We start from the raw sequence: 25,512 nt of genomic DNA, 5'->3' as shown, positions 1-25,512 counted from the left end.
ATTTTTTTTTTCTTCATTTGCCGTTGCTTTTTTTACTCCCACGGCTCATAATACAAATAAAAGGAAATCTTCTAACTTTCTAATTTCTCTCGTTTAATTTTTGTTTTGGTTAGACATTTGCTACTTTCATTCGTTCCTTCTTCTTCCTGCCCAGAGAAGTCATTGGTATCATCTTTACACTTTTATATGGTTTCCCCCTTTGACTCATTTTCTTATCCTCGTTTCCGTTTGTGTGTCGATTATTTGTATTGAAGGGTTTTAAAAAAATTTTTTCCTCTTTATTTAGTTTTCACACTGGTTCCAAAACTGTTATCACACTTGTTAAAATAGAATAGTGAGTATCGGTTCAAGAATACTTGGTTTTTTCTTCTTTTCTTTCTTTTAATTCATATTTGATTTTTCTTATTCTGTTTATGCTCACATCCAATTGATATGGGCCTTCCATTACGGATTTTTGCTGGTAATGGTATCGGCGGATGGTGTCTTCGACTATTCTTATTTGGAAGCCTCATTCTTCTACTTCGTCCTTTAATCTTCTATTCGAACACTACTATGAAAAAGCTGAAAACCGAATATCCTATTTATCATCGTCATTTGTCAGCTTTAAAACGTAATTTTTATTACACCATGGATGCTCAGTTAGGAGGTATTCGCAATGTTGTTTTGATCAACCGCCCATGCTTTGCCGCCTCTGATAATTTTCTTACTTTAATGGGCCAAAACTGGTACTTGAAAGAACGTAATATTAATGTCCTTTCTGATATATGTTTTCCCCTTTCTAATAATGCTCACGATTCTCTTCCAACTTTTAATAATGGCAGCGACTTATTTAATCCTTTGTACTTTGCAGTTTTGAATGCTGCCACTCCTGCAAGGTTCACATTTCATCTGTTTAATCATGTCATGGACTCTGTTGTTCCTTTTGACGAGGCTAAAAAGTTCAAAGTTCGTTCTTTCCCCATCAATTATGCTGAATATGCCGACGATGAATGTCAACTTGCACTCAAAAAGATTCGACCAATTCCGGATAAGTACCTTGTCTCCACTCGGGTATTATCGGATTCACGATATCTTGAGTTAAGTGGTGCAGTTGTCGCCTTTGCCCCTGATGCGTCTTCTTCTTTGCTATTTGAATTAGCAGATATTAAGCAGCATAAAAAAACTTCAGCTGATATACTGATATTTCTATCCAAAGATCACAATTTGCCTGTTTCATTTTATGATAATTATAAACTTAAATATACATTGCACTTTTGGCAGCCTCCATCTTTTCCCGATTCCTCTACTATCGACGATCAAGCCAAACTTTTATTTGACTACGTGGTGTCCCAAGTTGTGAAGTACCCATATTTTGTAACTGATATTTATCAGATACATTTACTTGGCGTTTATCTTAACTTGAAGCATGTTTATTTACTCGAAAACGATGACGTGGAAGATGCTTATTATGAACGACAGTGGATGCAGGCGTTCCAGCGGAAAAATGTTGTTGCTGTAGCTGAGGAACTTCAAACAGCTCTTCGAATAATTGAACAATGGAAGCAACTTTAAATTACTTCTTCTGGATTCTTCTCTTATTTACTCCAGTCGTTTCTCCTTTTTTATTCTTTGCTTTTGTTCTTTGTTTTTATATTTTCATTTTCATTACTGTTGTTCTATGTTGTTCATTTTTTATTCACATATTTTCGGTTTCACGTTGTTTTTCATCTGTCGGTTTCACGAGGCATTTTGTCTTCGTAAACTACACTTTTATATTTGTTCTTATTTATTTAAGGTTGTTTCAATGTTCCGTCGTTTTGTTTCCTAATGAATTCCTCTTACACCGTTATGAGAAATTTCAGTCGATTTGTGCGGCAATTTCTACTCCTCTTATGCTGTCGTGCTTAATTAAGAGCATTAATTTTTCTAGGCTGTCTTGGACACATTATTAATGGTTTATATATACAATTTAACAAAAAAATTAGGTCGGTAATTTATTTATTTACAATAATAGAAATTCCTGCTTTTAAATGTTACTCATGTTTTCCGTGGATGTCAATCTTCAGAAAACTAGAAGCTCAGAATGTCAAGCTATTTTTGTTAAAACTAGGACCTAATAAGAAAACGCCCTAAATGGGCGAAACCAAATATATACGTCACGGGAGTCTAGTCATTAAGTCTGTTGCTATTGAAGTGTACTAGTGCATATTGAGTAAATAAGATCGTTGGTTACAAAAAGGTTGTATAAACATCAAGCATAAGTAAATAGCCCATCAAAAGAAAAAGGAATCAAAAAGGCAAATAAAAGAAGGAATCGTACCGTCTTTTAACGATGGTCGGATTAAACAGAAAACGTAATCATTTAGCAAAGTTTGAAATTTATGAATCAAACTTCGTATAACTCAATTTACTAGCACATAAAAAGAAAGAAACAGAACATTAAACATAAATATACTCTAAGTAGTTCTAGGACCCAATTTGTCTAGTGCACGTACTCCATACTCCTCCCATTCTGCCTTGGACACCCACATGTGATCGTTTTGAGCCATGATATCTGCCAATACGGCGCCGCCGATAAACACGGCATGACGGCGACGAGGAGCGTCTTCAATCTTAACCTTAAAGTTAGGCAAACGTGCGGGATCTCCATGAAGAACACGCTCAAACCATAACTGTTTTATTTCCTTTTCAAGACGTGAAGGAAGACCGGCATACATACTGCTACCACCTGAGAGAACAATGGCGCGATACAAATACTTGCGAATGTCCACATCAGCTGCTTGGATAGTGTCAAAAATAAATTCACTCAAACCTGGTTGTTCACTACCAACCAGATGAGGTTGAAATAGACATTCTGGACATTCATAACGCTCAGAACCAACTTTAATAACTCTTCCATCAGGAAGGGTGTAATTACGCATTAAAACGGTAGTTTCTTCGCTAAGCTTATGGTCCAATTCCAAATCATAACTAACGTAACAAAGTTTTTCTTTCATCTCGCGAACAGTTTCAAAGTCTGCTGTACGATTGAAAGCATAACCCTTACGAAGAAGTAAGCTAATCAAATAGCGGGTAGCATCCCTACCGGCAACGTCAAGGCGACCAACTAAATGATTTAAAACAACACTTTCATAGACAGGCACAATATGGGTTACACCGTCACCAGAATCAACAACTACACCACTGCTTAATCCCTGTGCGTATAAAGAGAGAACGGCCTGAATGGCGACATAAACACCACCAAAACCATACCGTTCAAACATTGTCTCACACATTTTTTCGCGGTTAGCAACAGGATTCATAGGGGGCTCGGTCAACAAAATTTTCCTACCCCTCGGATCAATTTTTAGTTTTTCAAAGAAAGTGTAATCCCAAAGTTGATTCATCTCTTCAAAATCACGGATAATGCCATTTTCCATGGGATATTTTACTTGAAGTAAAGATCTCACCGCCTCAGCTTCATCACCGACCATAACATCTTTAATTTGAACATTTCCTGTTTTCTCTTCAGCACGTAAAATGGGCCTTCCTACGATGGATGGGAATTGAAAGCGCGGAAAATTGTCTTTAGCATATCCGACCTTGCTAACGTTAGTCACAGTGTAAACAAAGATTTAATTAAACTGATTACCTTCACAAAACCAGTTCCATTATCTAGAACAATGGGAGCAGACTCCATTTTATAAACGTCTCGTGTAGTTGGTGAAAGGTTAGTTCTTAAGTCCACCCCTATGTAATGTACCGGCGGTAACTATCTGCCATATACCGTATGACACAGCAGCACTGCAACTGTAGCAGAGCATTCGGTGATATATCGTAAATATGTAATATCGTAGGAAAGCGAAGTGCAGTAATCTTGAGAATTATAAAACAGAAATGAAGTATCTAAATTAATTTAACAATTGGCTGCAAAAAGAATAGCTCAAAGGTTTTTACGGTTAATGATCTTATCTTCTATTGTACTTAGCATTAGTATCGTTACCCCTTATACTCAAAGCCATAACTGTGCATTTATAATTGTTCGGCAGTAATGTATATTATCGCTTATTAGTTAAAAGATTCTTCGTTTCACATAGTATTACTATTATTTAAAAGAAAAACACGGACTCTATTTGTTTGTTTAATGTGCAGGTAACACTTCGATCGTTTATTATGAGATTGGTATGACTAGGAGCGCTGTGCAAAAATGAAGAATCGCGGAACCGATTTAATAAAGAATTTATTTCTCTAGTAACTAGATGTGTGCATTAAATTGAATACAAGACTTAAACAAAAGAATTATAATTATCGACATATACCATTATTGAATATTTGTCATCTGTTTACTGAAATAAGTGGAGCAATGCAATTTGAGAATAACACATATCGGTTTAAAGATCCTTATTATATTGCTATTACTAAATTAAGGAGTGTAACGTTTCGCAGCTAAAACATTTCGATACAATATTTGATAAAAATAAATGGAGGATAAATACATTTTATTGTCAGCAGGTTGGTTATAATTTTTATTTAATAGCTCAATACTTACGTGTATATAGTGGAAACGTTTAAATCACGTCTGGAAGAACTGCTAATGCAATCGGCCAAAGTACAAAAGCAAACGATGCTTAGAAAGGAATTAGCTTCTTCGATGAATGATATGGCTTCTACGGTACAAGAAGCTTTAAATAAAAAAAAAAGTTCGTAAGGTAAGCACTTGGAGACTCAAAACATTATAGTTCATTATAGATTACGAAGGCAGTTCATTCACTATTGTTTTAATAAGTGTTTGTGAAGTACGACTTGAAGTTTTCATGATAATAAGTTATTATAATCATATAATTTCATTGATGTTTATAGTAAACAATTGTTCATGAAGCGAAAAAAAAAAAACCATTAGAAAACTTCCCTCTGAGCAAATTATGATTACAAGCCTATCGTAAAAAAACCGTCTATGTTATTTGGGACTGTTATTGAGCCAGTATTAGGAATTATCAAAAAAGATACATTCAGGCGTAAGTTACGTCCACTTTTTAGTTTCAGATTCATCAGAAATCGAATAATCGTCACTGGGAGTATGTTTGATATCAAACGTTCTATCAACTCTAATCGAAACCTCGGTGGTTTCTCCTTGCGCAGATGAAGTTTTCATGCTTTGCAATTTCAGAGCTGTACTAGACGCCCATAAACTCGAAAGAGGAAGAGAAATGATTAGCAGACATTGAGTCATAGAGCTAAAGCCATCATACGTATGGATAAAACTATCTATTATAGTAAAGGTAGCTGGAACAATAAGACATTGGCAGCTAATAACTAAAATACACTGCATCGGACCAAATGGAAATTGCCCAATTTTTTTCCGTATTAATATGGCACGAAAGAGTTTGTATGAAAAAACACCACTGTGAAAAATAATGCTAAAAGCAAAAAGTATTTTAGCAATAAAGTAGGGCCAAGAGTATCCAACAATGGTCTTGCTGCTAAGTGGAGTTAACCATAACAGATACTGAATCTGTTGACACATGTTAGTAATCCAAAATGCGAGAACCAAAACAGTTAAGCAGGCACTAATAACAGTCATTATCCTTTGTGTCTTTCTATCATGTGCACAAATTATACGAACTTGAATCATCATGCTCATCTCAGCAGTAAAAATGATGACCGGTGCAAGCAACAAAATTAAAATATTAAACACATGGACATACATATGAACCATGTTTAAGATAAACCCGTAATTAACCAGGATACTGTAGCTATTGCTGCATATGGTCACTATATTCAAAATGGCCCGAAGACACATTGCAACAATACTTGCCGAATTAAAAACAAAAACTGGGTGTTTTCGTTTTTCGGATGATGACAATAGACAAACCATCAAAATGGTAAGGACTCCTAAAGCAAGTTGGGCAGACAAAGTCATTCCAGTTAAAAGTCTATCTCTTTCATATGCATCAATTGTTGAAACTGGCACTTCAATCTCTCCTACAATAGAGACAATGGTAATATTTTGGTGAATAATTGCGGATGCATCGGGAATAGTAAAGTCTTTCCACCATGGTTGTCTCATAATGTCAGAGGGAGCAAGAACAATATAAACCCGAGATTTTTTTAGTTTAAGAAGTTTAAAAATGTGATTTGTAAAGCACTTGATGACTCAGTTTCCCAATGAACTGTTATGCCAATAATTCCTCTTTGTTTAGAATTTCCAGAAAACACTTCTATGTCTCAAAAGTTAAATTTTCGCTTGAAGATATACAGCAAATTTCCAAATATATGGACTCAAAACACACCAATGGAATGCTGTTCGAACAATTGCAAAATTGTAGTTTAAACAGATTCGAAACAAAAAACAAAAGGATTTACTATTGTTTAGACAGTTCTTAAAAATTATTTTTCATCTTTGTCAGAGATCTAGCTGAATTATATAACATTTTTTGTGGTACTCCATTGTTCAGATTTCCTATTGTTAACTTCATTGTCTAGTACCACACCTGAAACAATAGAAATGGAGGAGGTAATTATTAATCAAAGAGATAAGGAGAAATTAGGTGTAACTAACTTTATTGAAGTATGAAAAGTTTAGAGCGTTGGCGTCAAAAGAGGCTGAAAAACGAGGGTATTTATTTCAAGAAGCTCAGCATGCCTATTCAGCAGGAAACAAGGCTAAAGCGCATGAACTAAGCCAAGAAGGAAAGTTATGTGGAGAGCGTATGGAAAATTATAATCGACAAGGTAATCTCAAATTCTCATTAAAAGCTGTGATTGTTAGTTCAAACCCTATAAACTTTCAATAATAGAAAAACAAACCCATCATGAGATTTTTCTTTCTTTCTTTTCCACTCTTTTTGTTTGGTATCTAATTCCGGTAGTTATCGGTCAGACAATACGCCAAACAATAGTAGTTATGACAATGAACTATTCTTTGTACAAAGTGAAGAGCTCTGAAACAGCTGAATAAAGCCATGTGATTTAAGAGAAAAATGGGTTGGCTTCTTTATAGAACTTAAAACACTGGGTTTCTTCAAACCCATATTGGCTTCGAGAAAACAAAATAGAAGTGTTTTATGACTGTGCTAATTATTGATAGCGGCTTCAGCCATTTATTTATATAAAAACTCTCAATGCAATCCCGATGAAATTGATTTACATGGTCTGTACATCGATGAAGCTGTACAAGCAGTACAACAGCGAATTGAGAATTGCATCCGACGTGGTGACAATCATTTACATATGTATGTTTTACGCTTAATTAAAATTAACTCTTTTTTAGTATAGTTGGGCGCGGTAATCACAGTGCTAATCATGTGGAAAAACTACGACCTGCAATTGTGCGAATGCTTGAGCAGCAATCTATAAAATACAACAGTGAAGTAAATGAAGGCCGCATTTATGTTTATTTACCATCTGCGACTTCACCTATTCAACCAAATTTCAATTGCATTCAAGAACCTCAAGAAGCATATTCTCGTCCTCAACATTCAACTTTGACTGATCAAGTTGAGCCTGAAAAAATTGTTGAAGAAATTGCTACGAATTGTTTTCCTCGTCTAAAAACATGTTGTGCCATCATGTAACAGTTTGTTTTTTGCTTGTTAACACAGGCGACCATGGATACCAAATTGGGTCAACAAAATTTTAGGCGGTGAAATTATTAGCCAGGTGTCTGTGTATTAATCTTTTATTTCGATTCGGTCATTATTGTATTTATTGGGTAATTTAGGCTCTAGATTTTTTTGCTTGTTGCAACCTTAGGATTTTTTTTTTATTTCAAATAAATATTGAAACTTTTTTTAATAGATTATTTTATAGGAATATTTTTTTAATAGGTTTTCTCTGCTTTTTGTAAAAAATTCATTTTTATTATTATTTTAAAGATAATAAATCTAGCATTATATTGCCTACTAAAAGTTTTGTATAATTTAATTTATTTAAATTTTGTTTATTGTTGTTCATTAATTTTAACAACTGATTATATCAATTTCATTAAACGGTTACATAAATTTGAAAATTGTTTACACATAATAATAATAATAAATTTAGGTTCGATAAAATTTCGTAAACAATGACTAGTACATTCAACTGAATTATATATATATATATTTTTTTTTATTATTCTTTAAGCTGATAGAGAGGGTAGTACTAATCGTAAATAGTCAGTACCTCTACTGTACGTAAGCTCGCAATTCTTTGCTCGAATTATTTACCACAAAATTGCCTTGCCTTGACATATATTAAATACAGCTACAATTTTCAAGCTTATTTGCTGAAAATAATTGTCGAATGAATATATTTTAATTTGACAATATTTAAATTGCTTCCGCAATCATGGATGATGAAGTCTATAAACAAAGACTCACAGCTTTGAATAATTTGCGTATTGTCATTTTCTTCGATATTCTTATTATATTGTTAGGCTACATAGGAACTTGGAACTTAAAAACTTTACAATTAGTAAATCCTAGCTTATGGTCATTTTCTCCATCTCTATGGATATACATTAGGTATCTTATTTTATGTCGGAAGGAATTTCTTTCTTCCGGCGTATTTTTTAACTAATTGAGATTCATGAGAATCTTAACATGAAGAAGTTCTAACTATTTCAATCAGGGGAACAGTTCTTTGTGCAGATTGCATATTTACAGCGGGTTCGGCAAACGAATACTCTGCCGTTCAAAATTCTGTGTTCCAAGTTTCCAGCCTTATGTTTTATGGCTTGATGATGGAATTTTTTGGGTATTCTTTTGATGTATGTATTTATTTATTAAATTTTCTGGAGAATTCTTAATTAATGATTGTAGAGAGTTGGTTGCATGGAACTCGCTTTCATAAGCTTTTCCGCTGCTTGCTATTTTAATATAAGGTCAATTAAATCTCTATCTTTAAAAAATAAAAATTGGACAATAATCAGCATAATTGAAATTCCTATCAAACTGCACTTCATACTTAATGTTCTGCTGTTTCTTAAGTTTTCTGAATACATGCTTCCTTTACTTGGCAGAGTACATTTGTCCTATCATTTATTTGCATTATGGGTTATTAATTTGTATATTTGGATTAAGTTGATTGACTCCAAGGATTTTGTACTAGGATTTCTTGCAGGATTATCCGTACTTCTTTTAAATACGGGTTCATTAATTACAGCAAAACCACTTATTTCTTACTTCAATTTATTAACTTCCTGTTTAATTATTTTCCCTAGTATATGGATTTATGCAATTGTAAGCAAAAATTATGTTATCCAATCTAACCTTTCTAGGAAAAGAAAAATTTTAAAAACCTAAGTTATGAGGACGATGATTATCGAAATTACTGGTAATGGAGATATTTTTTACAAAAAAATAAATAAAAGAATAATATTTATCTTGTCCATATATTCCTAAAAATGTCGACACTGAAATTCACATCACTATAATCTTAAGAGTATTGAAGCATTTCGTCCCGTATTAAAAATTGTTGTCTAGCTAACAGCTTTATTCCCTTTAACCAAGATGCGGGCATGATTGATTCATGATGCAAGGCCTGATTCAGGGCTCGAATTCCTTCATCCAGTTTTTCGTCCTTACGTTTAAGTTCATAATATTTTAGTTCTCGTTCGGAGGGTATTATAAATAGTTCTTGAACAGATAAGTCTTTTAAATTGTCCAACTTCTGTAGGGCTTCTCTGGCTTTTCTCCTTCTTTTTCCTAAGATGAATCTATTGTTTTCAATATTTTTAGCAAGTGTTTCTAAAGCGTGTCTTTCTTGATCCAAAAGCCTTTGCTTAACCTCTAAGTTTTTAGATATTCGTATTTGTGAAATCCATTTTTCTTCAATAATTTTGTTCTGTTTATGTAGAATTTGCTGAATTTTCACAGGGTCAACATTGGGCTTAAAGTCTTCTGAATACAGTAGCTCAGACGAACCTTTTAAAGGGGTTTCAATATCTGTATCTATAAGGTTGAGCAAACTTTGGGACTCAATTTTTTTTCCTGTCGAGAACACTGAAACTTGTTGAACGATCTGACCTTTAGAAACTTTGGGTTTTTGCGGTAACAGAGCAGGCTTTGAATATTTGTCTTTAAGTGAAGGCGTGTCTTTGGTAATTATTATCTCATTTTGTTCAGGTTTTGGTGGAATAGGTTTTTGGGCAGGAATGTTAGAACTTGGTCGCCTCAATGAAACAGAATCGTGAACAAGCTGTTGTGATGTAGCTGAAAAAGGTGCTGTATTCAGAGAAAAAAGCGTACTTTGAAAAGAGGAAGAATTGGAATTTGTTTCTTGTCCTAAGGAACTATTAGCGGTAATTTTTAAAGGCTTAGGCGGTAGTTTGGAAGGTAACGCAGGCACCTTTCGGAAATGTTGTTCAGAGGAAGATGAGAATGGTTTAGCAGGGATAACAGGAGGAGCTTCATTTTCTTCTTTCACTTTGAGCTTTTCAATAGTATTAACGAGTTTTGTCGGCAGTTCAGGAGGAGAAGTATGTTCTCTTTCAAAGTCTTGCTTTATTAGAGCTTGAACTAAACGATAGATATTAAAAACAGACCGTTCATTTTTCCAAAGTTGTAGTAGAAGACTTGTGTACTTATGCTTTCCTCCTTTTTCATCCAATAATTGTACTATTGGCGGCTGTGATGGATAATAAGAGCGAACCGTTATACAAGCCGAGGTTAAAATTGTTTTGTCAAATGCTGGAGTACTCAAATAAATGCGGACCTCTTCTATTTTGTTTTCGTCTTGCGTATCTACTTCAATATTAATTGCTTGAAGTGTAAACGTGTCTTCACATTGTTTTCTAAACAATAATTCTAGTTCTTCAGCAAGTCCATTCTTCCAAAATCTAATCTATTTTTCAGGTTAAATTGGTAAAAAAACAAGCGGTACCTTTTCAATTGTATTCAAAATTCGTGAAGGGTGTTCATTGATTGCATGATCTGACATGGTAAAAAGAAACGAGGCGCACTTATGCAAGCACGTGATTAAATCTTATAGGATTTAAAGAAATCAAATAAAGTTAGCTGGTTTTCGAAAACCTATTAATTGCAAGCACCACTTGTGAAATTGATTTTGAACAGATGGTCGTTTTCTTTACGCATTTTATCGTTGTAATAAATAACGTCAATGCTGCATCTCTTTTTTAAATAAACTGTATAATATTACAATATATCGTTATATCAAGCGATAAAACAGGTAACGATACTCAAGATTATTTTCAATTGATGCCATATTAACATTAACGCCAAGTTTATTTTAAGTGCTACATACTCAATTTCTGAAATTGACGATCTGATAGTATATAATATTAGGATATGAATTTATAGACTGATAGGAGCAGTTATGAAAAATTCACAAAGTACCAATACGCTCAGATTTCTTATTCAATATTTTGGAAATGTGTCGTATCCATAAATATAAACTAAGGTAGCAACTATAATTGAGGATCATTGTTCTCACATACGTATTCCACTTCTCTTTTAACACCAGCAATACTACAATTGCAAGACTATTGAAAGGTTAATTACGGCAATAAACCGAGCAGTTTGCATTTTTATTGAAAGAATTATCTGATATTTGTTTATCAATAATGACAATTTGGAACGTAGCTGCATTGACAGGTAGGTTCTAGCACAAGTAATAGACTGGTATATAACCTTTATATACATTTACTTTTTGTTAAACAACCTATTTTACGTTATCTAACAATAAAAAAGGACTGCTCAGCGTAGGTTTAGGTGCATATGGATCTCACGGGTTGCAAAAACGTGTTCAGGATCCACATTTATTGAAGGTAGGATTTATGCATTTTTATTTCATGATTGTAACTATTTTAACATAAAATTATAGTCATGGTCCACTGCTTGTACTTACTTGATGTTCCATTCATTGGCAACCATGGCCGTTTCTTTGCATCCAGTTTACGGGAAATCTCGTTGGACGGGACCCCTGCTGATTACAGGAAGCTGCTTGTTTTCTGGGACAATTTATGGACTTTGTTTATTGCCTAAAGGACATAGTCTGCGACGAATTCTTGGGCCCTTGACACCAATTGGAGGACTAGTGATGCTTACAGGGTGGGCTACAATGCTAGTTTAAGAGAGCTTTAATTTAGATGCTTTTTGTTTTACCAGTACAGACGCAAGTATTAATGATGTCGTTTCTAAAATACTAGCAGATAAAGAATATGTTATGATTTTATTGGGTCCCAAGTAAGCGAACAAAAAAGAGAGAAAGGATATAAGGGGAATACAAGTATTTAAGATGAGTTAACGTGTTTACTTCAAAGTAATCAAATCCTTTTCCAACAAGTAATTGACGATTTTTTCAACACACTCTTCAATCGATTGAGTATGAGAAGAAACCACGATTTCAGGAGAAATGGGAGCCTCATAGGGAGCAGAAATTCCTGTAAATTCTAAAACCGGTTAGCCTTAATTTTATAGGGTCATCTATTTAAAAACATTGAGAAAATGGAATTTCCTGAGGGGAAAAAGTATCTTTAATGTGTAACAATTACCTACCTTTAATCTCACCAGCACGAGCACGCTTGTACAAACCCTTTGGATCACGCTGCTCGGCAACTTCCACTGGACATTCAACATAAACCTCAATAAAAGGAAGTCCATCTTTTTTATGAAATTCGCGTGCTTGATCACGATCCTTGCGATAAGGAGAAATGAAGGAAGTTACTGCAACTACACAGGCATCTGCGAAAAGCTTGGCAACATGACCTATGCGACGAATGTTTTCGTTACGATCTTGTTCACTAAATCCAAGATCACTGTTTAAGCCGAAACGAACATTATCACCATCCAAACGGTAAGTTGTAACTCCACGCTGAAGTAAATACTGTTCCAAAGCACAAGCGATTGTAGACTTTCCAGACGCAGATAATCCAGTCATCCAAATGGTCATACCAGGATGACCCACAAATTTGATACGTTCTTCTTTAGTGACGGAACCAGGGTGAAATGTAATGTTAGTAGCCATCGTAAACAAAAATGTGAAAATCCAATCTTCTAATTAATTGTTGGAAAAATCAAATGGTACGAATTTGAAAAATATTTTACAACTGTTACTGCACAAAATCTAACGAATTCAATTTGATGATTAACGCTATTAGTTACAATTACTAGGTCACAATTTGAAAGCATTCGGAACAGTCACAATCTTTTATTTTTTAGCAATTGCGCAATTACGCCTATCCGTTAGCGTCTCGTTAGGAGTCGTAAAGTCACCTCGGTAGGAATTAAGAATAACGTAACGAAAATTTCCCTTTAGCTTAAACCATGAGCGCTTAGTTCATTTAGTTGATTTGGCCTTTTTAAGTGCTGTTTCGGTTGTCTAAATAAATACAAATGATTATATAATCTTAGGACTAGTCAGGGAGTTTAAAATAGTATCTTTAAGTAGGGAAGACAGCAACATCTATTTACAGTAAATTTTTCCAATACTCCGTTCGTGGAATAGTAGGCATTATGTCAATTTAAGGAATATTACCAAAGCTGGTATCTTAAAATTACGTATTATACAGATGGCTTAACAGACTATTATCCGCTACATAGCGTTACTGAAAAAAGTTTTATTGGGATCATCTTTTGGGCTTCCAAACTTATCCTTCTCCATTTCTTTATCATGGCAAAAGATAAAAAAGACCATAAGCATAGTGGAAGCACCGAAGATGAGTATGATTCATATCTTCCTGCTTTAATGCCAATTGCTAAGCCTTTAGCTCCTAAAAAATTGAACAAAAAAATGATGAAGACTGTCAAGAAGGCTTCGAAGCAGAAACACATCCTTCGTGGGGTCAAAGAGGTTGTAAAGGCTGTTAGAAAAGGAGAGAAGGGTCTTGTAATTCTTGCTGGTGATATTTCTCCCATGGATGTTATATCTCATATTCCAGTATTATGTGAAGACAATAATGTCCCTTACTTATATACTGTTTCCAAAGAGTTGCTTGGTGAAGCATCAAACACCAAGAGACCTACTAGCTGTGTTATGATTGTTCCCGGTGGAAAAAAGAAGGACATGTCTAAAGTTGAGGAGTACAAGGAAAGCTACGAGGAAATTATAAAAGAAGTACCTGCTCTTGAAGTTTAATTGTTCAATATCTAAAAGATGCTTAGCCATTTAATGTAGATTATTATATACTATTAAAATTTGGTATTTATCCTGGGATTTAACTTTTGGTATATCATGTCTGTTTGCTTGATAGTAAGCGAAAAGAAGTTTTGCTTAATGGTCGGTTTTAAGGTTTCAAAAAATTTCCTTTTTAATCTAGTGTTTTATCATTCTTTCTTATGCCCTAGTATTTTATGGGTTTAGACTGGTTTGCGAGCAAACTAATCACTATACCTCCAAAACTTTGTTAGCAATAATATCGTATCATTTACCAACTTATATGAGAATGGTATATCGCTGTAACAGCGATGAAATATCAACTGATTTTTCCTCAAATTTCGTTTACGCTGATCGTTTCATTACGGATTTAGCCTGTGTTTATTTCTAACTAGTTGCGCAAAAAAGTTTTATTATTCGTTTAGGTTGCTATTTAGTATTCAGAGGCGGCGTGTTAGAACCAGTTTACAACTAACTTAAATTTCACCCAACGTCGTTCTTACCATTATAATGTTTACAAATATTATGCTTTCCAGTGCTATCCATAAATGATAGATTAGGGTAGCTTTAAAGGTCCGGCAATTATATGGTTATCTATCCGGATTTTGTTATCGGATTTAAATATATTTGCTAAAACAAATCGAATTTCAGATAAAAAAGTTGGGTTGTATTTGTATGAGCAAAAAGTATTCTGTATGTTTATCATAAATTGATGTGCATTTTTACTTACTTTGTAAGATAATGATTATTGTTGTTTATTTACTATAGTGTTGCTAAAAGTTAATGTCTTTTTTTTTTTAATAAAGAGAAAAGATTAAATGTCAACATAACGTTGTGTATAGTTTAGAATCCACTTTTGTCTTCATTTGTTTCGCACCCCACATATTTTCTTGTGCATTATCATCCCTTCTATTTACAAGGACCACCAACACCCAGGTACACAATTTAGAACTCAACCATTACGGGTTTGACGAATATAGACGAGATTCGCAATTACTTGTCTGATGGATTACCAAGATGATGGGCTTGGTGAAATGATTGAGTTTTTGGAGGGTATGCATGAAGTTTAACTCAAATATCTCGTAAAATTGATTAACATGTTAAATAGACAAGTTATACTACACATCATTGTCGCAACCACCTAAAGCCGAGTTATATCCTCATATGCATTTTTTTACTATCGATGATGAATTGATCTACAACCCTTTTTATCATGACTTTGGTCCGCTGAACGTGAGTCATCTTATTAGATTTGCAGTGATAGTTCATGGTATCATGGGAAAACACAGACAAGCTAAGAAAAGCAAGGCTATAGTTTTATATTCTTCTACAGATACAAGGTTGCGTGCAAATGCCGCTTGTTTGTTAGCTTGCTACATGGTGTTAGTACAAAACTGGCCTCCACATCTCGCATTAGCCCCTTTAGCTCAGGCAGAACCTCCTTTTTTGGGGTTTAGAGATGCGGGATATGCTGTTTCAGATTACTATATCACGATTCAAGATTGTGTTTACGGACTGTGGAGAGCACGAGAGAGCAGCATACTAAATATACGTAATATCGATGTTCATGACTATGAAACTTATGAAAGAGTGGAGAATGGAGATTTTAATTGGATATCTCCTAAGTTTATAGCATTTGCAAGTCCTATTCAGGCTGGTTGGAATCATGCGAGCACACGTCCAAAGAAACTTCCTCAACCGTTTGCGATAGTTCTCGATTATTTCGTCGCTAATAAGGTCAAACTGATAGTTAGGCTTAATGGACCTCTTTACGATAAAAAGACTTTTGAAAATGTTGGAATTCGACATAAAGAGATGTATTTTGAGGATGGCACAGTTCCAGAGCTTTCTCTTGTCAAAGAGTTTATTGACCTTACCGAGGAAGTAGAAGAAGACGGTGTGATTGCTGTTCATTGCAAAGCAGGGCTCGGACGTACTGGATGCTTAATTGGCGCATATTTAATATACAAACATTGTTTTACTGCTAATGAAGTTATTGCTTACATGAGAATAATGCGTCCTGGAATGGTTGTAGGTCCACAACAGCATTGGTTACATATTAATCAAGTTCATTTCCGTGCATATTTTTACGAAAAGGCGATGGGAAGAGCAATCCAACAGGCCACCGCTGCGGAACCCTTAGCTACTCCTCCTCGCCATCCATTGAATGCTACGAATGGTACCTCTCAAAGCAATATCAGTACTCCTCTTCCAGAACCAACGCCTGGCCAACCGAGAAAAGTTTCTGGACATAATCCACCGTCGGCGAGACGTCTCCCTTCAGCGTCCTCTGTCAAATTTAATGAGAAACTTAAAAATGCTTCCAAGCAATCAATCCAAAATGAGAACAAAGCGTCATACAGTAGTTACGAAGATTCAGAAATACAAAATGATGATGAAACACGGACTGTTGGAACTCCAACTGAAACAATTTCAGTGGTTCGCTTGCGTCGCTCATCAAGTCAAAGCAATATCGAACCAAATGGAGTTCGTTCTCCGACATCCTCACCAACTGGTAGTCCAATTCGACGTACAAGTGGAAATAGGTGGTCTAGTGGGTCTAGTCATTCTAAAAAAAGTGCTCAGCGAAGTGTTAGCATGTCATCACTTAACAATACTTCTAATGGCCGTGTTGCTAAACCTAAGCCTTCTAAAAGCCGGCTAATTTCTTAATAAACCTGTAATTACTGGTTTAAATGGCAGTTTTTACATTCCTTTTTTTCATATAAACTAACTTTGAATTATACTGTGTCAACCCTGCATAATTTTTCATTAATTAACTTTACAAATATTCCCTGATTTAGCGCACCTTTGCGCGGTGGGGATCACCACCATTAATGTCTTAGCTATCCTTTTTGTTAACTAACATTCATATTTCTTTGGAAAAAACTTTGGCTTTTTGCAAGCCATGGTTAATGATTTTAATCGAGAAATTGTTTTGGTTATGATATAAAAAGTCTTTGTTTTTTATTACGAATTTCAAGATTTCGCCATTCTATTTTTGGCTGAAGAGGTTCTTTCGCGGGTGCATGGTATCTTTGTTCGTAGCGGTACATTTTATTATATTTTGCTTGAGAATTTTTATCTAAATTCCCAACGGAAATCTGCCTACTTGTTGTACCTAATTTGCTTCAATGTTTTCACCTTTGGGTCAGTTTAAGCACATAGTTTGTCCATTTCTACGAACTGGACGCAAATGTCAGTCTAGGAATTGTTTCTTTAGTCATGACTTTCAAAACTCAACAAAGATTTCACCACCTTATTCCGAAAATGTTGAAGGGTACCCAAAAGTTAAAATTGAAAAATCACTTCCTTACAAATACGATAATTGTAAACTGTCTATTTGTGTTCCAATAGTTACGACCTGTATCCCTTATCATTCGGTTGAAAATCTTAATTTCAACATTAGGCAAAATATATCCACCACTTTAAATTTGGAGAAGACAAATGATTCCATTAAAGAAACCAAGAATGAGAATTTTCGTATGGACGTACTAGAAACTTACAAATGCAAGCAGTTGAATCATCAAACGACGCATCTACCTACAAATACTGTATTAAAAAAGCGTTCTTTATTTAATGATGCCATTTCCATCGTTCCTAATAAGAAGAAGCAACTTGTATCAGCCATTAGTACTAATTCAGATTCTCAAGGAGCGTCTTCCAATATCATTCCTACTCCTAAATATGACTCCAACTCACCAGCTGGGCATGAACTGAGAAAACGAATGACACATTTGTTATATGAGTCTTACAAGGATTTAGGCTATTCCAATGCAGAAAGTAGTATGCTTGCTCTTCTCGATGAAAAAAATATTTGTGAAACTGCAAACAGTAAAATGATATACAGTTCCTCCTGCAAGTCTAAAATTTTATCTCTTAAGAAAGCTCCGAAGAAAAATGAAATACAAGGATCAACTCCTGATGAGAAACTTGAGTCACTTGTTCATTCGGAAGAAGAATTGATTCTATGGGGATATAATATTGGAGACGTTGCACCAGTAAACCCGCCAGATGAACTTCGTGAATGCGATCGATGTGGTACACGGTTTGCGGATCCTCGAGGACCATGTACATATCATTGGGGAAAACTGTTTCGTGAAAAGCAAGGGGGGGAGAAGATTCGTACATACACTTGCTGTGGTGTAAAAGAGGGCGATTCGTCTGGTTGTATTATAGAAGACAACCATGTGTTCAAATACCGACATCTTCCGTATCTTGCTAGCGTTCATCCATTTTCCTACTTACCAGACAGTACAAATAGCAAGCAATTAAGTCATTGCGCGTTAGATTGTGAACTATGCTACACTACGAACGGGATGGAATTGGCTCGTTTGACGGTGGTAGCAAAGGAAAGCATTATTATGGATGTGTTTATAAAGCCTAAAGGCAAAATTTTGAGTCTCAATACTCGATTTAGCGGGATACATGATGCCAAAGAATTAGAATCAGGAATTACCATGGATCAAATGTATATTAAAATAAAGGAACTTGGCATGAATAAAAATACAATTTTAATAGGACATGGTTTAGAAAACGATTTGAATGCGATGAGGCTTATTCACAAACGTGTCATAGATACTGCTCTTCTATTTACGCATGCCAGAGGCCCGCCGTTTAGATATTCCTTAAAATATTTGACTAAAAAATATCTGGGAACAACAATACAAACTTCTACACACGATAGCGAAGAAGACGCTGTTTCAGCATTACAACTTGTCTTTTATAAGACAAAATCAAATGAAAGTCAAAACTAAGAGTAATAATGTTTTCAAATTCAAGAGATAGATCATATCACAAAGTAATTTTGTTGGATATATAGATTTCTGATACTAAGCATAATGAGAGGAGAGAGATAGTAATTGTAAACCCAATAAGGAAAGGGTAGGGAAGAATTTTGTAAATCCTTCTACCAAAATGAATACTTCATTCTCATCATTATTCCTCCACCAACTAAACCACATATTAGTAAAATGACAATTATTGACACAATTTAGAAGTATAGAAAAATGCTGCAAACCATAGCTGCTTATCGATTCTTCAGTCATTAACTTACGTGTCTTCCATGTTTGGAATTGAGGAATTCATTACGCTCCTTCCCCCAACAGTAAATATAGTAAGCTATTCCAAACGGAATTGCTACGTATAGACCTTCAGTCATGACGCGACGAAACATATTTTGCGTAGAAGTTTTGAAGAAGCCGGCCATTGGTCTCTGTTGAAATGGGGAAAGGGAATATGTTATGATTCCTTTTTGTTTAGGTCCACCTCTTATTAAAGTAAGTAAAAATGTATCAAATTGTTATAGCACTTACAGATGGCCCCACCATCCTCTATTCATGTGTTAGTATAAATAAAAACGTTCAATGATATTCTCAGCAGCTATTTGAATGTATATAACTTCGCTGACGAAAATGGCTTTACGAAATAAACACCAATTGTGTCCACCGTCTCACGCTATAAGCGTCAAAGAAAAGTCATATAACCCATTATAAACAGAAACTGCTTTAAGTTGCACTTACAAATAAGTTTTTCCTCCAGCAGCACCACCCATTTTGTTAAAACAATAATATATTGATGATTGCCGTTACAAAGTCAGATGTTTGTTAAGGGTAAGTGTGCGGGTCTGCTAGACCAATAATAATTCAGACGTTTACAAATTCTTGGTTTTTTATTCAAGATTTTTATTTAGTTTTACTATTAAAATTCTAAATAATAAGATCATGTATTTATTAATCATGAATATAGATTTTCCTAGAGGTTGCAGTTAAGTCATACTTAGTCTTGCTCAAACGGACTTCCCTTTCAGTTTGGTCTTTTAGTCCAGCGCTCAACGTACTATTAAAGAGATGGCTGTAGTACTGGAGAGAGTTGCACGTTATGCAATACCAATAGGTATTGGATTTACTCTATTACAATCTTCGATTTACGATGTACCGGGGGGAAAAAGAGCAGTTTTGTTTGACCGTCTGTCGGGTGTGCAGAAACAGGTTGTTCAGGAGGGCACACACTTTTTGATTCCATGGTTACAAAAGGCAATTGTTTATGATGTACGCACACGTCCACGAAATATCGCAACTACTACGGGTAGTAAAGATTTACAGATGGTTTCTTTAACATTGCGTGTATTACACCGTCCCGAAGTTGGAATGCTTCCTCAAATTTACCAAAATTTAGGCTTAGATTATGATGAGCGTGTCTTACCTTCTATTGGAAACGAAATTTTAAAATCCGTAGTTGCTCAGTTTGATGCAGCAGAGCTCATTACTCAAAGAGAAGTAGTTTCTGCCAAAATTCGCCAAGAACTAGTTCAACGAGCTACCGAATTTGGAATTCGGTTGGAAGATGTATCCATTACTCATATGACTTTTGGAAAAGAATTTACGAAAGCCGTAGAGAGAAAACAAATTGCTCAACAAGAAGCCGAGCGTGCTAGATTTTTAGTAGAACAATCCGAACAAGAGCGACAAGCTAATGTTATTCGCGCTGAGGGTGAAGCAGAAGCGGCTGATATTGTTTCCAAAGCACTTGATAAAGCCGGTGGCGCTTTAATCCAAATTCGTCGTCTCGAGACAAGTAAAGAGGTGGCTACTGCACTTGCTAATAAAGGTGCACAGGTCACTTATCTTCCCTTTGGAGCTGGTTCTAATGCCCAAAGTTCCAGTGGTTCTGGGTTGCTTCTTAATGTAAATCCTTAATTCATTCCATGTATCTGCTTCTAGCAGCAAATTCATAAGGTTTATTCGAGCTCCCCTAAACATATCAGCTTTATCTTATTATCCCTTTAAAATTAAAGAGATGTTATATAAAAGTTGTACTTTTCCACGCATTATGATTTTGACAAATTTGGGTTCTTAACGAAAATAAATATTTCCAAATTTTTTTATTTCAGAACTCAAAATTATGATTTGTCACCTTATTTTTAAAACGACAATTATTTTGGGTTTTGTGCTGATGAAATGGCTATATTAATGCTGCTAAAATTAGGGTTGATTGTTTATGTAGAGTTTTTTTAGCATAATGAAATAAACAAATATGCTGTACTGTTGGTAATTTTATTGACTTTAGATATTACTTTTAAAGTAAACAGACAAATATGGGTATCGCATAAATTCGTGAAGATTCGTTAAAAACGCCTTTTTTCCCTCGAGAATTTTTAATCAAACGGAATCCTACTTCCATTATTTTTGGCAGCAGAGATCGCACTTGGTATCTTGATGCCACAACAGTCAGCATAATGAGAATGAACATGTGTCACCTCAGAATCATCACCGTCTTGGGGAGCAGGAGACATCCCAGGTGAAGCTGGGATTAAATGGCCAAAAAGATAGTGCTGCATTATAGGAAGTTTACCCAAAACTTCTGCTCTATACATTTTTATCATGCCTTCGTTGACTTTAGACCAAGTCTTTACGGCAGAAATATCGTCAATCATTGGAGAATGGAAACGTAGTGAAACAGAAGGCTTCAACTTATTTAAAAAGTAAACATAACCTAAGTACATATAATCAGCGCGACACATCTCCAAAATTTCTGGATCTCTAACATGTTTGGGACGCAAATATTTATGATTAACCAACTGAGCTGCACCAAACAAAAAAGGGAGGAAATGAAAATCATCTAATCCCCATACACCATGAGATCCTGCTGGTTCGAGAGTATAAAAAATTTGCAAAGACCTCATCAATTCAACATACTTAACAAAAACTCGAACGACCAATGCTGGATAATCATTTTTAGTAAAAATGCCTAGTTGCTTTAAAATTAGTAACCATGACATAAAGTAAAGTTCATGACCACTTCCATAATCTATTCGCTTTCTGTTTCCAAAGCTTTCATAAAAATATCGACCTGCCTCCATCGCCGCATTATGCTCAATTCCAAATACTTGGTGCAACTTTGGTGTTTCAATGTATACCTGATCGTAAAATGATTGAAATGCAGGATTGCCAAACCTCGACCCCATATTATCAATTGCAGGATTTTCCTGTTTAATTTCTCCAACTCGATCTAGTATATTTAATACATGCTCTATTGATGAGCTTTGCGGAATTGAAGCTGAAATAGGCTTGTCTTTCACAGCTTCGTCAAGATCACAAATAAACGAATCAATTAACTTATAAGCATCTCCTTCTTTAAATAATTTTAAGTCTTCATTGTCTAAAATTCGTCGGACAGGAACGAAACACCGGTTTTGCTCTTCTCTAGAAAGCATGTTGGCATAACTTGATCGGTTAAGACAAGATTAACAAAAGCCTTAAAAATTATACAGTTGGACGCTCTTCAATATTCCTTATGTTGTTATTTGTTATGTCAGTCGTCAGTACGTTACATTTCATTATTGTAATTAGCTATAATCAGTGAGAACATTTTTTAAAGAAAGAAATGTAGAAATTTTTTTTTTTTTTTTCAAAATTGTTTTAAGGAAATAATTTCGACTACTAAAGTTATTTTTCATACCAATGTGTTCTTTTATTCTATGTGTAAACAGATACAGTGTAATAAGCGTTTATTAATTGCTTGATATACAACAACATATTTATGATTCACATGAAGTGTACATGTCATTAATTCTAGCCATCGACAAATATTTAAAAATATAAAAAGGAAGGGCCAAAGATGGAGGTATTGTAATAGTACTAGACATGGGAAGCTAATTGATATGAAGGAGATAGCCGGCATAAACAAATAAGTGCTCCGCTTTTTGAAAATAGTTAAATAAACGCGGATTGTTTAATGATTTTATCGCAAGAAAAAAGCACCGACCTAATTGTCTCATACCGGAACATTAAAGGATAGAATATACATGAGAGAAAATGTATTCCTTGTTAAAAAAGCCTGAAGTAAACATTAAATGATTAAACGTTTCTTAAGAAAAGAGAGGTACTGATATCCAAGTTAAAAATAGAGACTCATAAATGCTTGCAGCCATTTTGAAAATGCTTGTTTACAGCTTAAACTCTCAATCCAACCAACCTAAAAATATAACCCGAGTAAAAATAAGTTCTAATAATCTCATTTTCCTAGACGTTTCCTAAGTGCTCGTTGTCGGCGTAAGCGCTTTTTGAACTTATGTTTATTCATTTTCAATTTTCTTTTTCGTTTGACACTGGTCAAATCTAAAGGTGTAATAGAAATCAGCTTATCACATATTTGTTCCCATACTTGAGTAGATATACGAGCGGGTTGAGTTTGAGTTACGGATCCAGATGCAGAGAATGATTGAGCATACAAATAGCCATCCTCTAAAGATAACACATATTCCTGGGGTTGATCTTCCTCATCCTGCGATTGCGAAACTTGTGTTTTGGACTCAACTTTAGGCACACATATTTGATTAGCTGACAAAGGTCGATATCCAGCAAAGAAATTTGCTTTTGCGATTTCTACGCAATGAAGTTAGAAATAGAAGTATTTAATTTACTTACGACGATATGAAACGTGTGAAGTTGTAGGAACCGTTGGTAGGTTATATTTCGACCCAACTTCGGGAGAAGCTGAAACATGCCAAATCGGTATGGGACTACGCAGTGAAAGGCCGTTTAAACCTTTTAATATTGTGGAAAGCGCACCTCTTCGTAACATGGGTGACCAAGGCGAAAAATGTGTTGTACTCTTTGCACTGCGGGAAGGTAAGAATTGGTATGCTTATGCTAAACACTTACAAAGAGGAAGGGTGGTGCACATTTGATATTAATTCAGAAGAATGTTGTATTTAAATATATATGTGATGTTAAATAAAATTAATGCTAAATGAAATACAAAATTGTCCTTATGTATATACAGATGTTAGGTACGTTTTCGCTTCGAGAGTGGGCTGTCAGAATGAAGTCCACCGAGACGATGCAAATTTTTTTGCAAGATTGGGTTTTTAGGATCATACCAAGCAGATCCTTCTTTTGTAGTATCTTCATTTGCCAAATGCGTCCAGCGTGTTTGGCCTGCCTTCGCAAAAAGATCTCCCCTAATTTGCATAGGTTTGGGTAATAAATCTTTATTAAGAACTTCCCCTTCTGTGGCTTCTGAATAATCTCTTTTACTCACAATATCTTCGTTTTGATAGAATGCACCCTTATGATAGTACTTTTGTAAGAACTGCATAGATGACTTTTTCTTTCCTCTCCGACTTGCTTCAGCGTCCTTCAAATCTTGGGCTTCGCGTTCCTCAGAATTCATTAATCTTCTTTCTTCAATTGCCATCTTTTCCCTTTCTAATTCCAGTGACTTTTCCTTGTCTCTCTTTTTCCTAAGCAAATGCCTTAATTTCCATAATTCATATTCACTTTGCGGATCAATTCCATCGGTATCATCGATATCATTTAATAATTCATTATTGTTTTTAGTTTCTTTCAATAGTAATTCCCGTTTTATAGTCTCTTCTAATATTTTTTGTGAAGTCACTTTTTTAAGCACCTCAGTATCTTCTTCATTGGCTTTTGCCCGATTTTTGATGACTTTACTAGTAAATTTTGGCGGAAGAAGAAGTGTCCGCCTTCTCAGCTCCATCTCATATTCCGAATCAGAAGAGTCTTCTTCTTCAGAACTAGATGCTGCAGAGTTAGATCCCCCTTCTGCCGATGATGCGTCAGTCTCATATTCTGAAGCAGAGTTATCAATTGTTTGGACTGGGTTAATGTTTTGGAAATTAGAAGACGTTTTGGTTTCAGATATTCCTTCTTTCTCGAATACTGGAGTAATAACATGTCTTGATGAAGAAATCGAGTTTTCTTGATCATGTGAATCGGAAACTTCTTCATAATCACTTTCAGAAGAAGACTCACTTTCCAGCCCTTCCAATCTACCAGAGCGATATCTTGAAATAGGTTTATGGGGTATCAACGGTGTATCTATTGGCATCTTGACAAACGCTTTTTATTAAATTGGTTGGCAAATTTCAATCAACCGGTAAAACAATATAAATATGAATTGGAAATTATATATCTATTATCTACCACCCAAGATAAAACTGTATATCTGATATAATAGATTGTATGTATGCAATTTGTGGTACGGTGCCACTTACAAAGAGGTTTCGGGGCACTTACCAATGCGAGAACAAATATCACAAGCACACATTCTAGTCAAATGAACGAGAATCCTGGCATAATTTATATTTAGCTGAAAGTTTGTAAAATTGAATTGCCTTTTGTAAAATACATCGTTTCAGTTTATGGTCAATGTAATGTATTTCCAAAAACAACCGTTGTCAACCCTTTGAGACCTTCATAAAAATTATTTAGATGCTACATACAATATATCCTTTGAAAATACCCTCCTATAATTAGTAAAAATGATGTACTTTTCAAGATCCTAAAATTCGTTGAAGTGGTTTTAAAAAATATAGAGTTCTTGACTTGAAATCTGTCAGCATCTCACTTTTTCATACCAAAATAACTTTGAAGAAATAAAACCAAACGTATACTTGTAATTTTGTTATATTGATTATATTTCTCAATTCAATTC

At 34.8% G+C, this 25,512-nt stretch overlaps 17 protein-coding genes and 12 long non-coding RNA genes across 29 annotated transcripts; 12 read left to right on the top strand and 17 right to left on the bottom strand.

The window, feature by feature from the left end:
* Nucleotides 1–86: 86 nt before the first annotated feature.
* On the bottom strand, nucleotides 87–342 carry SPOM_SPNCRNA.4148. The gene has a single exon (NR_193509.1). It is a non-coding gene; the product is annotated as a non-coding RNA (long non-coding RNA).
* Nucleotides 343–432: 90 nt separating this feature from the next.
* pvg5 (Golgi 4,6-pyruvylated galactose (PvGal) residue biosynthesis protein Pvg5) lies at nucleotides 433–1,551 on the top strand (the record flags this gene model as incomplete). The annotated part of the gene is made up of 1 exon (NM_001020153.1): nucleotides 433–1,551. The coding sequence occupies one exon, from the start codon at nucleotides 433–435 to the stop codon at nucleotides 1,549–1,551; it is 1,119 nt and encodes a 372-aa protein (NP_594725.1).
* On the bottom strand, nucleotides 767–1,114 carry SPOM_SPNCRNA.4147. Its single transcript, NR_193508.1, has one exon. It is a non-coding gene; the product is annotated as a non-coding RNA (long non-coding RNA).
* Nucleotides 1,477–1,926, bottom strand: SPOM_SPNCRNA.4146. Its single transcript, NR_193507.1, has one exon. It is a non-coding gene; the product is annotated as a non-coding RNA (long non-coding RNA).
* Nucleotides 1,927–1,947: 21 nt separating this feature from the next.
* arp2 (ARP2/3 actin-organizing complex actin-related protein subunit Arp2) lies at nucleotides 1,948–3,691 on the bottom strand. Its single transcript, NM_001356181.2, has 2 exons — nucleotides 3,611–3,691; nucleotides 1,948–3,560 (listed from the first exon to the last, which is right to left on the bottom strand). The coding sequence occupies exons 1-2, from the start codon at nucleotides 3,656–3,658 to the stop codon at nucleotides 2,436–2,438; spliced, it is 1,173 nt and encodes a 390-aa protein (NP_001342919.1). The 5' UTR covers nucleotides 3,659–3,691; the 3' UTR covers nucleotides 1,948–2,435.
* Nucleotides 2,821–3,586, top strand: SPOM_SPNCRNA.4145. The gene has a single exon (NR_193506.1). It is a non-coding gene; the product is annotated as a non-coding RNA (long non-coding RNA).
* A 715-nt stretch (nucleotides 3,692–4,406) lies between the features above and the next one.
* On the top strand, nucleotides 4,407–4,666 carry fta6 (the record flags this gene model as incomplete). The annotated part of the gene is made up of 2 exons (NM_001020151.2): nucleotides 4,407–4,470; nucleotides 4,518–4,666. The coding sequence occupies exons 1-2, from the start codon at nucleotides 4,440–4,442 to the stop codon at nucleotides 4,664–4,666; spliced, it is 180 nt and encodes a 59-aa protein (NP_594723.1). The 5' UTR covers nucleotides 4,407–4,439.
* A 124-nt stretch (nucleotides 4,667–4,790) lies between these two features.
* mam2 (pheromone p-factor receptor Mam2) lies at nucleotides 4,791–6,025 on the bottom strand (the record flags this gene model as incomplete). Its single annotated transcript, NM_001020150.3, has 1 exon — nucleotides 4,791–6,025. The coding sequence occupies one exon, from the start codon at nucleotides 6,023–6,025 to the stop codon at nucleotides 4,979–4,981; it is 1,047 nt and encodes a 348-aa protein (NP_594722.1). The 3' UTR covers nucleotides 4,791–4,978.
* A 386-nt stretch (nucleotides 6,026–6,411) lies between these two features.
* On the top strand, nucleotides 6,412–7,693 carry SPOM_SPAC11H11.03C (uncharacterized protein). Its single transcript, NM_001020149.3, has 4 exons — nucleotides 6,412–6,472; nucleotides 6,528–6,690; nucleotides 7,046–7,190; nucleotides 7,229–7,693. The coding sequence occupies exons 1-4, from the start codon at nucleotides 6,464–6,466 to the stop codon at nucleotides 7,530–7,532; spliced, it is 621 nt and encodes a 206-aa protein (NP_594721.1). The 5' UTR covers nucleotides 6,412–6,463; the 3' UTR covers nucleotides 7,533–7,693.
* SPOM_SPNCRNA.4144 lies at nucleotides 7,055–7,575 on the bottom strand. The gene has a single exon (NR_193505.1). It is a non-coding gene; the product is annotated as a non-coding RNA (long non-coding RNA).
* A 454-nt stretch (nucleotides 7,694–8,147) lies between the features above and the next one.
* mug162 lies at nucleotides 8,148–11,196 on the top strand. Its single transcript, NM_001020148.3, has 4 exons — nucleotides 8,148–8,459; nucleotides 8,566–8,704; nucleotides 8,757–9,176; nucleotides 9,215–11,196. Exons 1-4 carry the CDS (start codon nucleotides 8,284–8,286, stop codon nucleotides 9,272–9,274), a joined length of 795 nt encoding a protein of 264 aa, NP_594720.1. The 5' UTR covers nucleotides 8,148–8,283; the 3' UTR covers nucleotides 9,275–11,196.
* Nucleotides 8,505–8,753, bottom strand: SPOM_SPNCRNA.4143. The gene has a single exon (NR_193504.1). It is a non-coding gene; the product is annotated as a non-coding RNA (long non-coding RNA).
* sst6 (ESCRT I complex subunit Vps23) lies at nucleotides 9,273–11,024 on the bottom strand. The gene is made up of 2 exons (NM_001020147.3): nucleotides 10,819–11,024; nucleotides 9,273–10,779 (listed from the first exon to the last, which is right to left on the bottom strand). The coding sequence occupies exons 1-2, from the start codon at nucleotides 10,873–10,875 to the stop codon at nucleotides 9,373–9,375; spliced, it is 1,464 nt and encodes a 487-aa protein (NP_001018287.1). The 5' UTR covers nucleotides 10,876–11,024; the 3' UTR covers nucleotides 9,273–9,372.
* Nucleotides 11,197–11,376: 180 nt separating the features above from the next.
* On the bottom strand, nucleotides 11,377–11,614 carry SPOM_SPNCRNA.4142. Its single transcript, NR_193503.1, has one exon. It is a non-coding gene; the product is annotated as a non-coding RNA (long non-coding RNA).
* Nucleotides 11,421–13,254, top strand: SPOM_SPAC1782.12C (uncharacterized protein). Its single transcript, NM_001356180.2, has 4 exons — nucleotides 11,421–11,549; nucleotides 11,646–11,722; nucleotides 11,779–12,977; nucleotides 13,055–13,254. Exons 1-3 carry the CDS (start codon nucleotides 11,519–11,521, stop codon nucleotides 12,025–12,027), a joined length of 357 nt encoding a protein of 118 aa, NP_001342948.1. The 5' UTR covers nucleotides 11,421–11,518; the 3' UTR covers nucleotides 12,028–12,977; nucleotides 13,055–13,254.
* On the bottom strand, nucleotides 12,060–13,049 carry met14 (adenylyl-sulfate kinase). Its single transcript, NM_001020145.3, has 2 exons — nucleotides 12,453–13,049; nucleotides 12,060–12,346 (listed from the first exon to the last, which is right to left on the bottom strand). The coding sequence occupies exons 1-2, from the start codon at nucleotides 12,919–12,921 to the stop codon at nucleotides 12,207–12,209; spliced, it is 609 nt and encodes a 202-aa protein (NP_594718.1). The 5' UTR covers nucleotides 12,922–13,049; the 3' UTR covers nucleotides 12,060–12,206.
* A 291-nt stretch (nucleotides 13,255–13,545) lies between the features above and the next one.
* nhp2 (box H/ACA snoRNP complex subunit Nhp2) lies at nucleotides 13,546–14,711 on the top strand. The gene has a single exon (NM_001020144.3). The coding sequence runs from the start codon at nucleotides 13,567–13,569 to the stop codon at nucleotides 14,029–14,031; it is 465 nt and encodes a 154-aa protein (NP_594717.1). The 5' UTR covers nucleotides 13,546–13,566; the 3' UTR covers nucleotides 14,032–14,711.
* SPOM_SPNCRNA.4141 lies at nucleotides 13,752–13,962 on the bottom strand. Its single transcript, NR_193502.1, has one exon. It is a non-coding gene; the product is annotated as a non-coding RNA (long non-coding RNA).
* A 170-nt stretch (nucleotides 14,712–14,881) lies between the features above and the next one.
* Nucleotides 14,882–16,808, bottom strand: SPOM_SPNCRNA.4140. Its single transcript, NR_193501.1, has one exon. It is a non-coding gene; the product is annotated as a non-coding RNA (long non-coding RNA).
* clp1 (Cdc14 family protein phosphatase Clp1) lies at nucleotides 14,997–16,722 on the top strand (the record flags this gene model as incomplete). Its single annotated transcript, NM_001020143.3, has 2 exons — nucleotides 14,997–15,102; nucleotides 15,158–16,722. The coding sequence occupies exons 1-2, from the start codon at nucleotides 15,054–15,056 to the stop codon at nucleotides 16,720–16,722; spliced, it is 1,614 nt and encodes a 537-aa protein (NP_594716.1). The 5' UTR covers nucleotides 14,997–15,053.
* A 105-nt stretch (nucleotides 16,809–16,913) lies between the features above and the next one.
* Nucleotides 16,914–18,806, top strand: rex3 (exonuclease Rex3; the record flags this gene model as incomplete). The annotated part of the gene is made up of 1 exon (NM_001020142.2): nucleotides 16,914–18,806. The coding sequence occupies exon 1, from the start codon at nucleotides 17,184–17,186 to the stop codon at nucleotides 18,804–18,806; it is 1,623 nt and encodes a 540-aa protein (NP_594715.1). The 5' UTR covers nucleotides 16,914–17,183.
* SPOM_SPNCRNA.1023 lies at nucleotides 16,992–18,790 on the bottom strand. The gene has a single exon (NR_149864.1). It is a non-coding gene; the product is annotated as a non-coding RNA, possible alternative UTR (long non-coding RNA).
* qcr8 (ubiquinol-cytochrome-c reductase complex subunit 7) lies at nucleotides 18,727–19,657 on the bottom strand. Its single transcript, NM_001020141.3, has 4 exons — nucleotides 19,572–19,657; nucleotides 19,365–19,382; nucleotides 19,106–19,319; nucleotides 18,727–19,002 (listed from the first exon to the last, which is right to left on the bottom strand). The coding sequence occupies exons 1-4, from the start codon at nucleotides 19,601–19,603 to the stop codon at nucleotides 18,988–18,990; spliced, it is 279 nt and encodes a 92-aa protein (NP_594714.1). The 5' UTR covers nucleotides 19,604–19,657; the 3' UTR covers nucleotides 18,727–18,987.
* Nucleotides 19,658–19,877: 220 nt separating this feature from the next.
* phb1 (prohibitin Phb1) lies at nucleotides 19,878–21,095 on the top strand. The gene has a single exon (NM_001020140.3). It carries the CDS (start codon nucleotides 19,899–19,901, stop codon nucleotides 20,745–20,747), a length of 849 nt encoding a protein of 282 aa, NP_594713.1. The 5' UTR covers nucleotides 19,878–19,898; the 3' UTR covers nucleotides 20,748–21,095.
* Nucleotides 20,971–22,285, bottom strand: ypa2 (serine/threonine-protein phosphatase 2A activator 2). The gene has a single exon (NM_001020139.3). It carries the CDS (start codon nucleotides 22,262–22,264, stop codon nucleotides 21,206–21,208), a length of 1,059 nt encoding a protein of 352 aa, NP_594712.1. The 5' UTR covers nucleotides 22,265–22,285; the 3' UTR covers nucleotides 20,971–21,205.
* On the top strand, nucleotides 21,709–24,354 carry SPOM_SPNCRNA.4139. Its single transcript, NR_193500.1, has one exon. It is a non-coding gene; the product is annotated as a non-coding RNA (long non-coding RNA).
* On the bottom strand, nucleotides 22,491–23,670 carry cox24 (mitochondrial 37S ribosomal protein mS38). The gene is made up of 2 exons (NM_001020138.3): nucleotides 23,478–23,670; nucleotides 22,491–23,435 (listed from the first exon to the last, which is right to left on the bottom strand). Exons 1-2 carry the CDS (start codon nucleotides 23,632–23,634, stop codon nucleotides 23,065–23,067), a joined length of 528 nt encoding a protein of 175 aa, NP_594711.1. The 5' UTR covers nucleotides 23,635–23,670; the 3' UTR covers nucleotides 22,491–23,064.
* On the bottom strand, nucleotides 23,680–25,072 carry saf3 (splicing-associated factor Saf3). The gene has a single exon (NM_001020137.3). The coding sequence runs from the start codon at nucleotides 24,904–24,906 to the stop codon at nucleotides 23,839–23,841; it is 1,068 nt and encodes a 355-aa protein (NP_594710.1). The 5' UTR covers nucleotides 24,907–25,072; the 3' UTR covers nucleotides 23,680–23,838.
* SPOM_SPNCRNA.4138 lies at nucleotides 24,509–25,458 on the top strand. The gene has a single exon (NR_193499.1). It is a non-coding gene; the product is annotated as a non-coding RNA (long non-coding RNA).
* Nucleotides 25,459–25,512: the final 54 nt, after the last annotated feature.

The sequence above is a fragment of the Schizosaccharomyces pombe genome (assembly GCF_000002945.2).
Source record: "Schizosaccharomyces pombe strain 972h- genome assembly, chromosome: I".
NCBI classification, from domain to species: Eukaryota; Fungi; Ascomycota; class Schizosaccharomycetes; order Schizosaccharomycetales; family Schizosaccharomycetaceae; genus Schizosaccharomyces; species Schizosaccharomyces pombe.
Note: the sequence above shows the minus strand (reverse complement) of the source record. Positions and strands in the feature narration are given on the sequence as shown.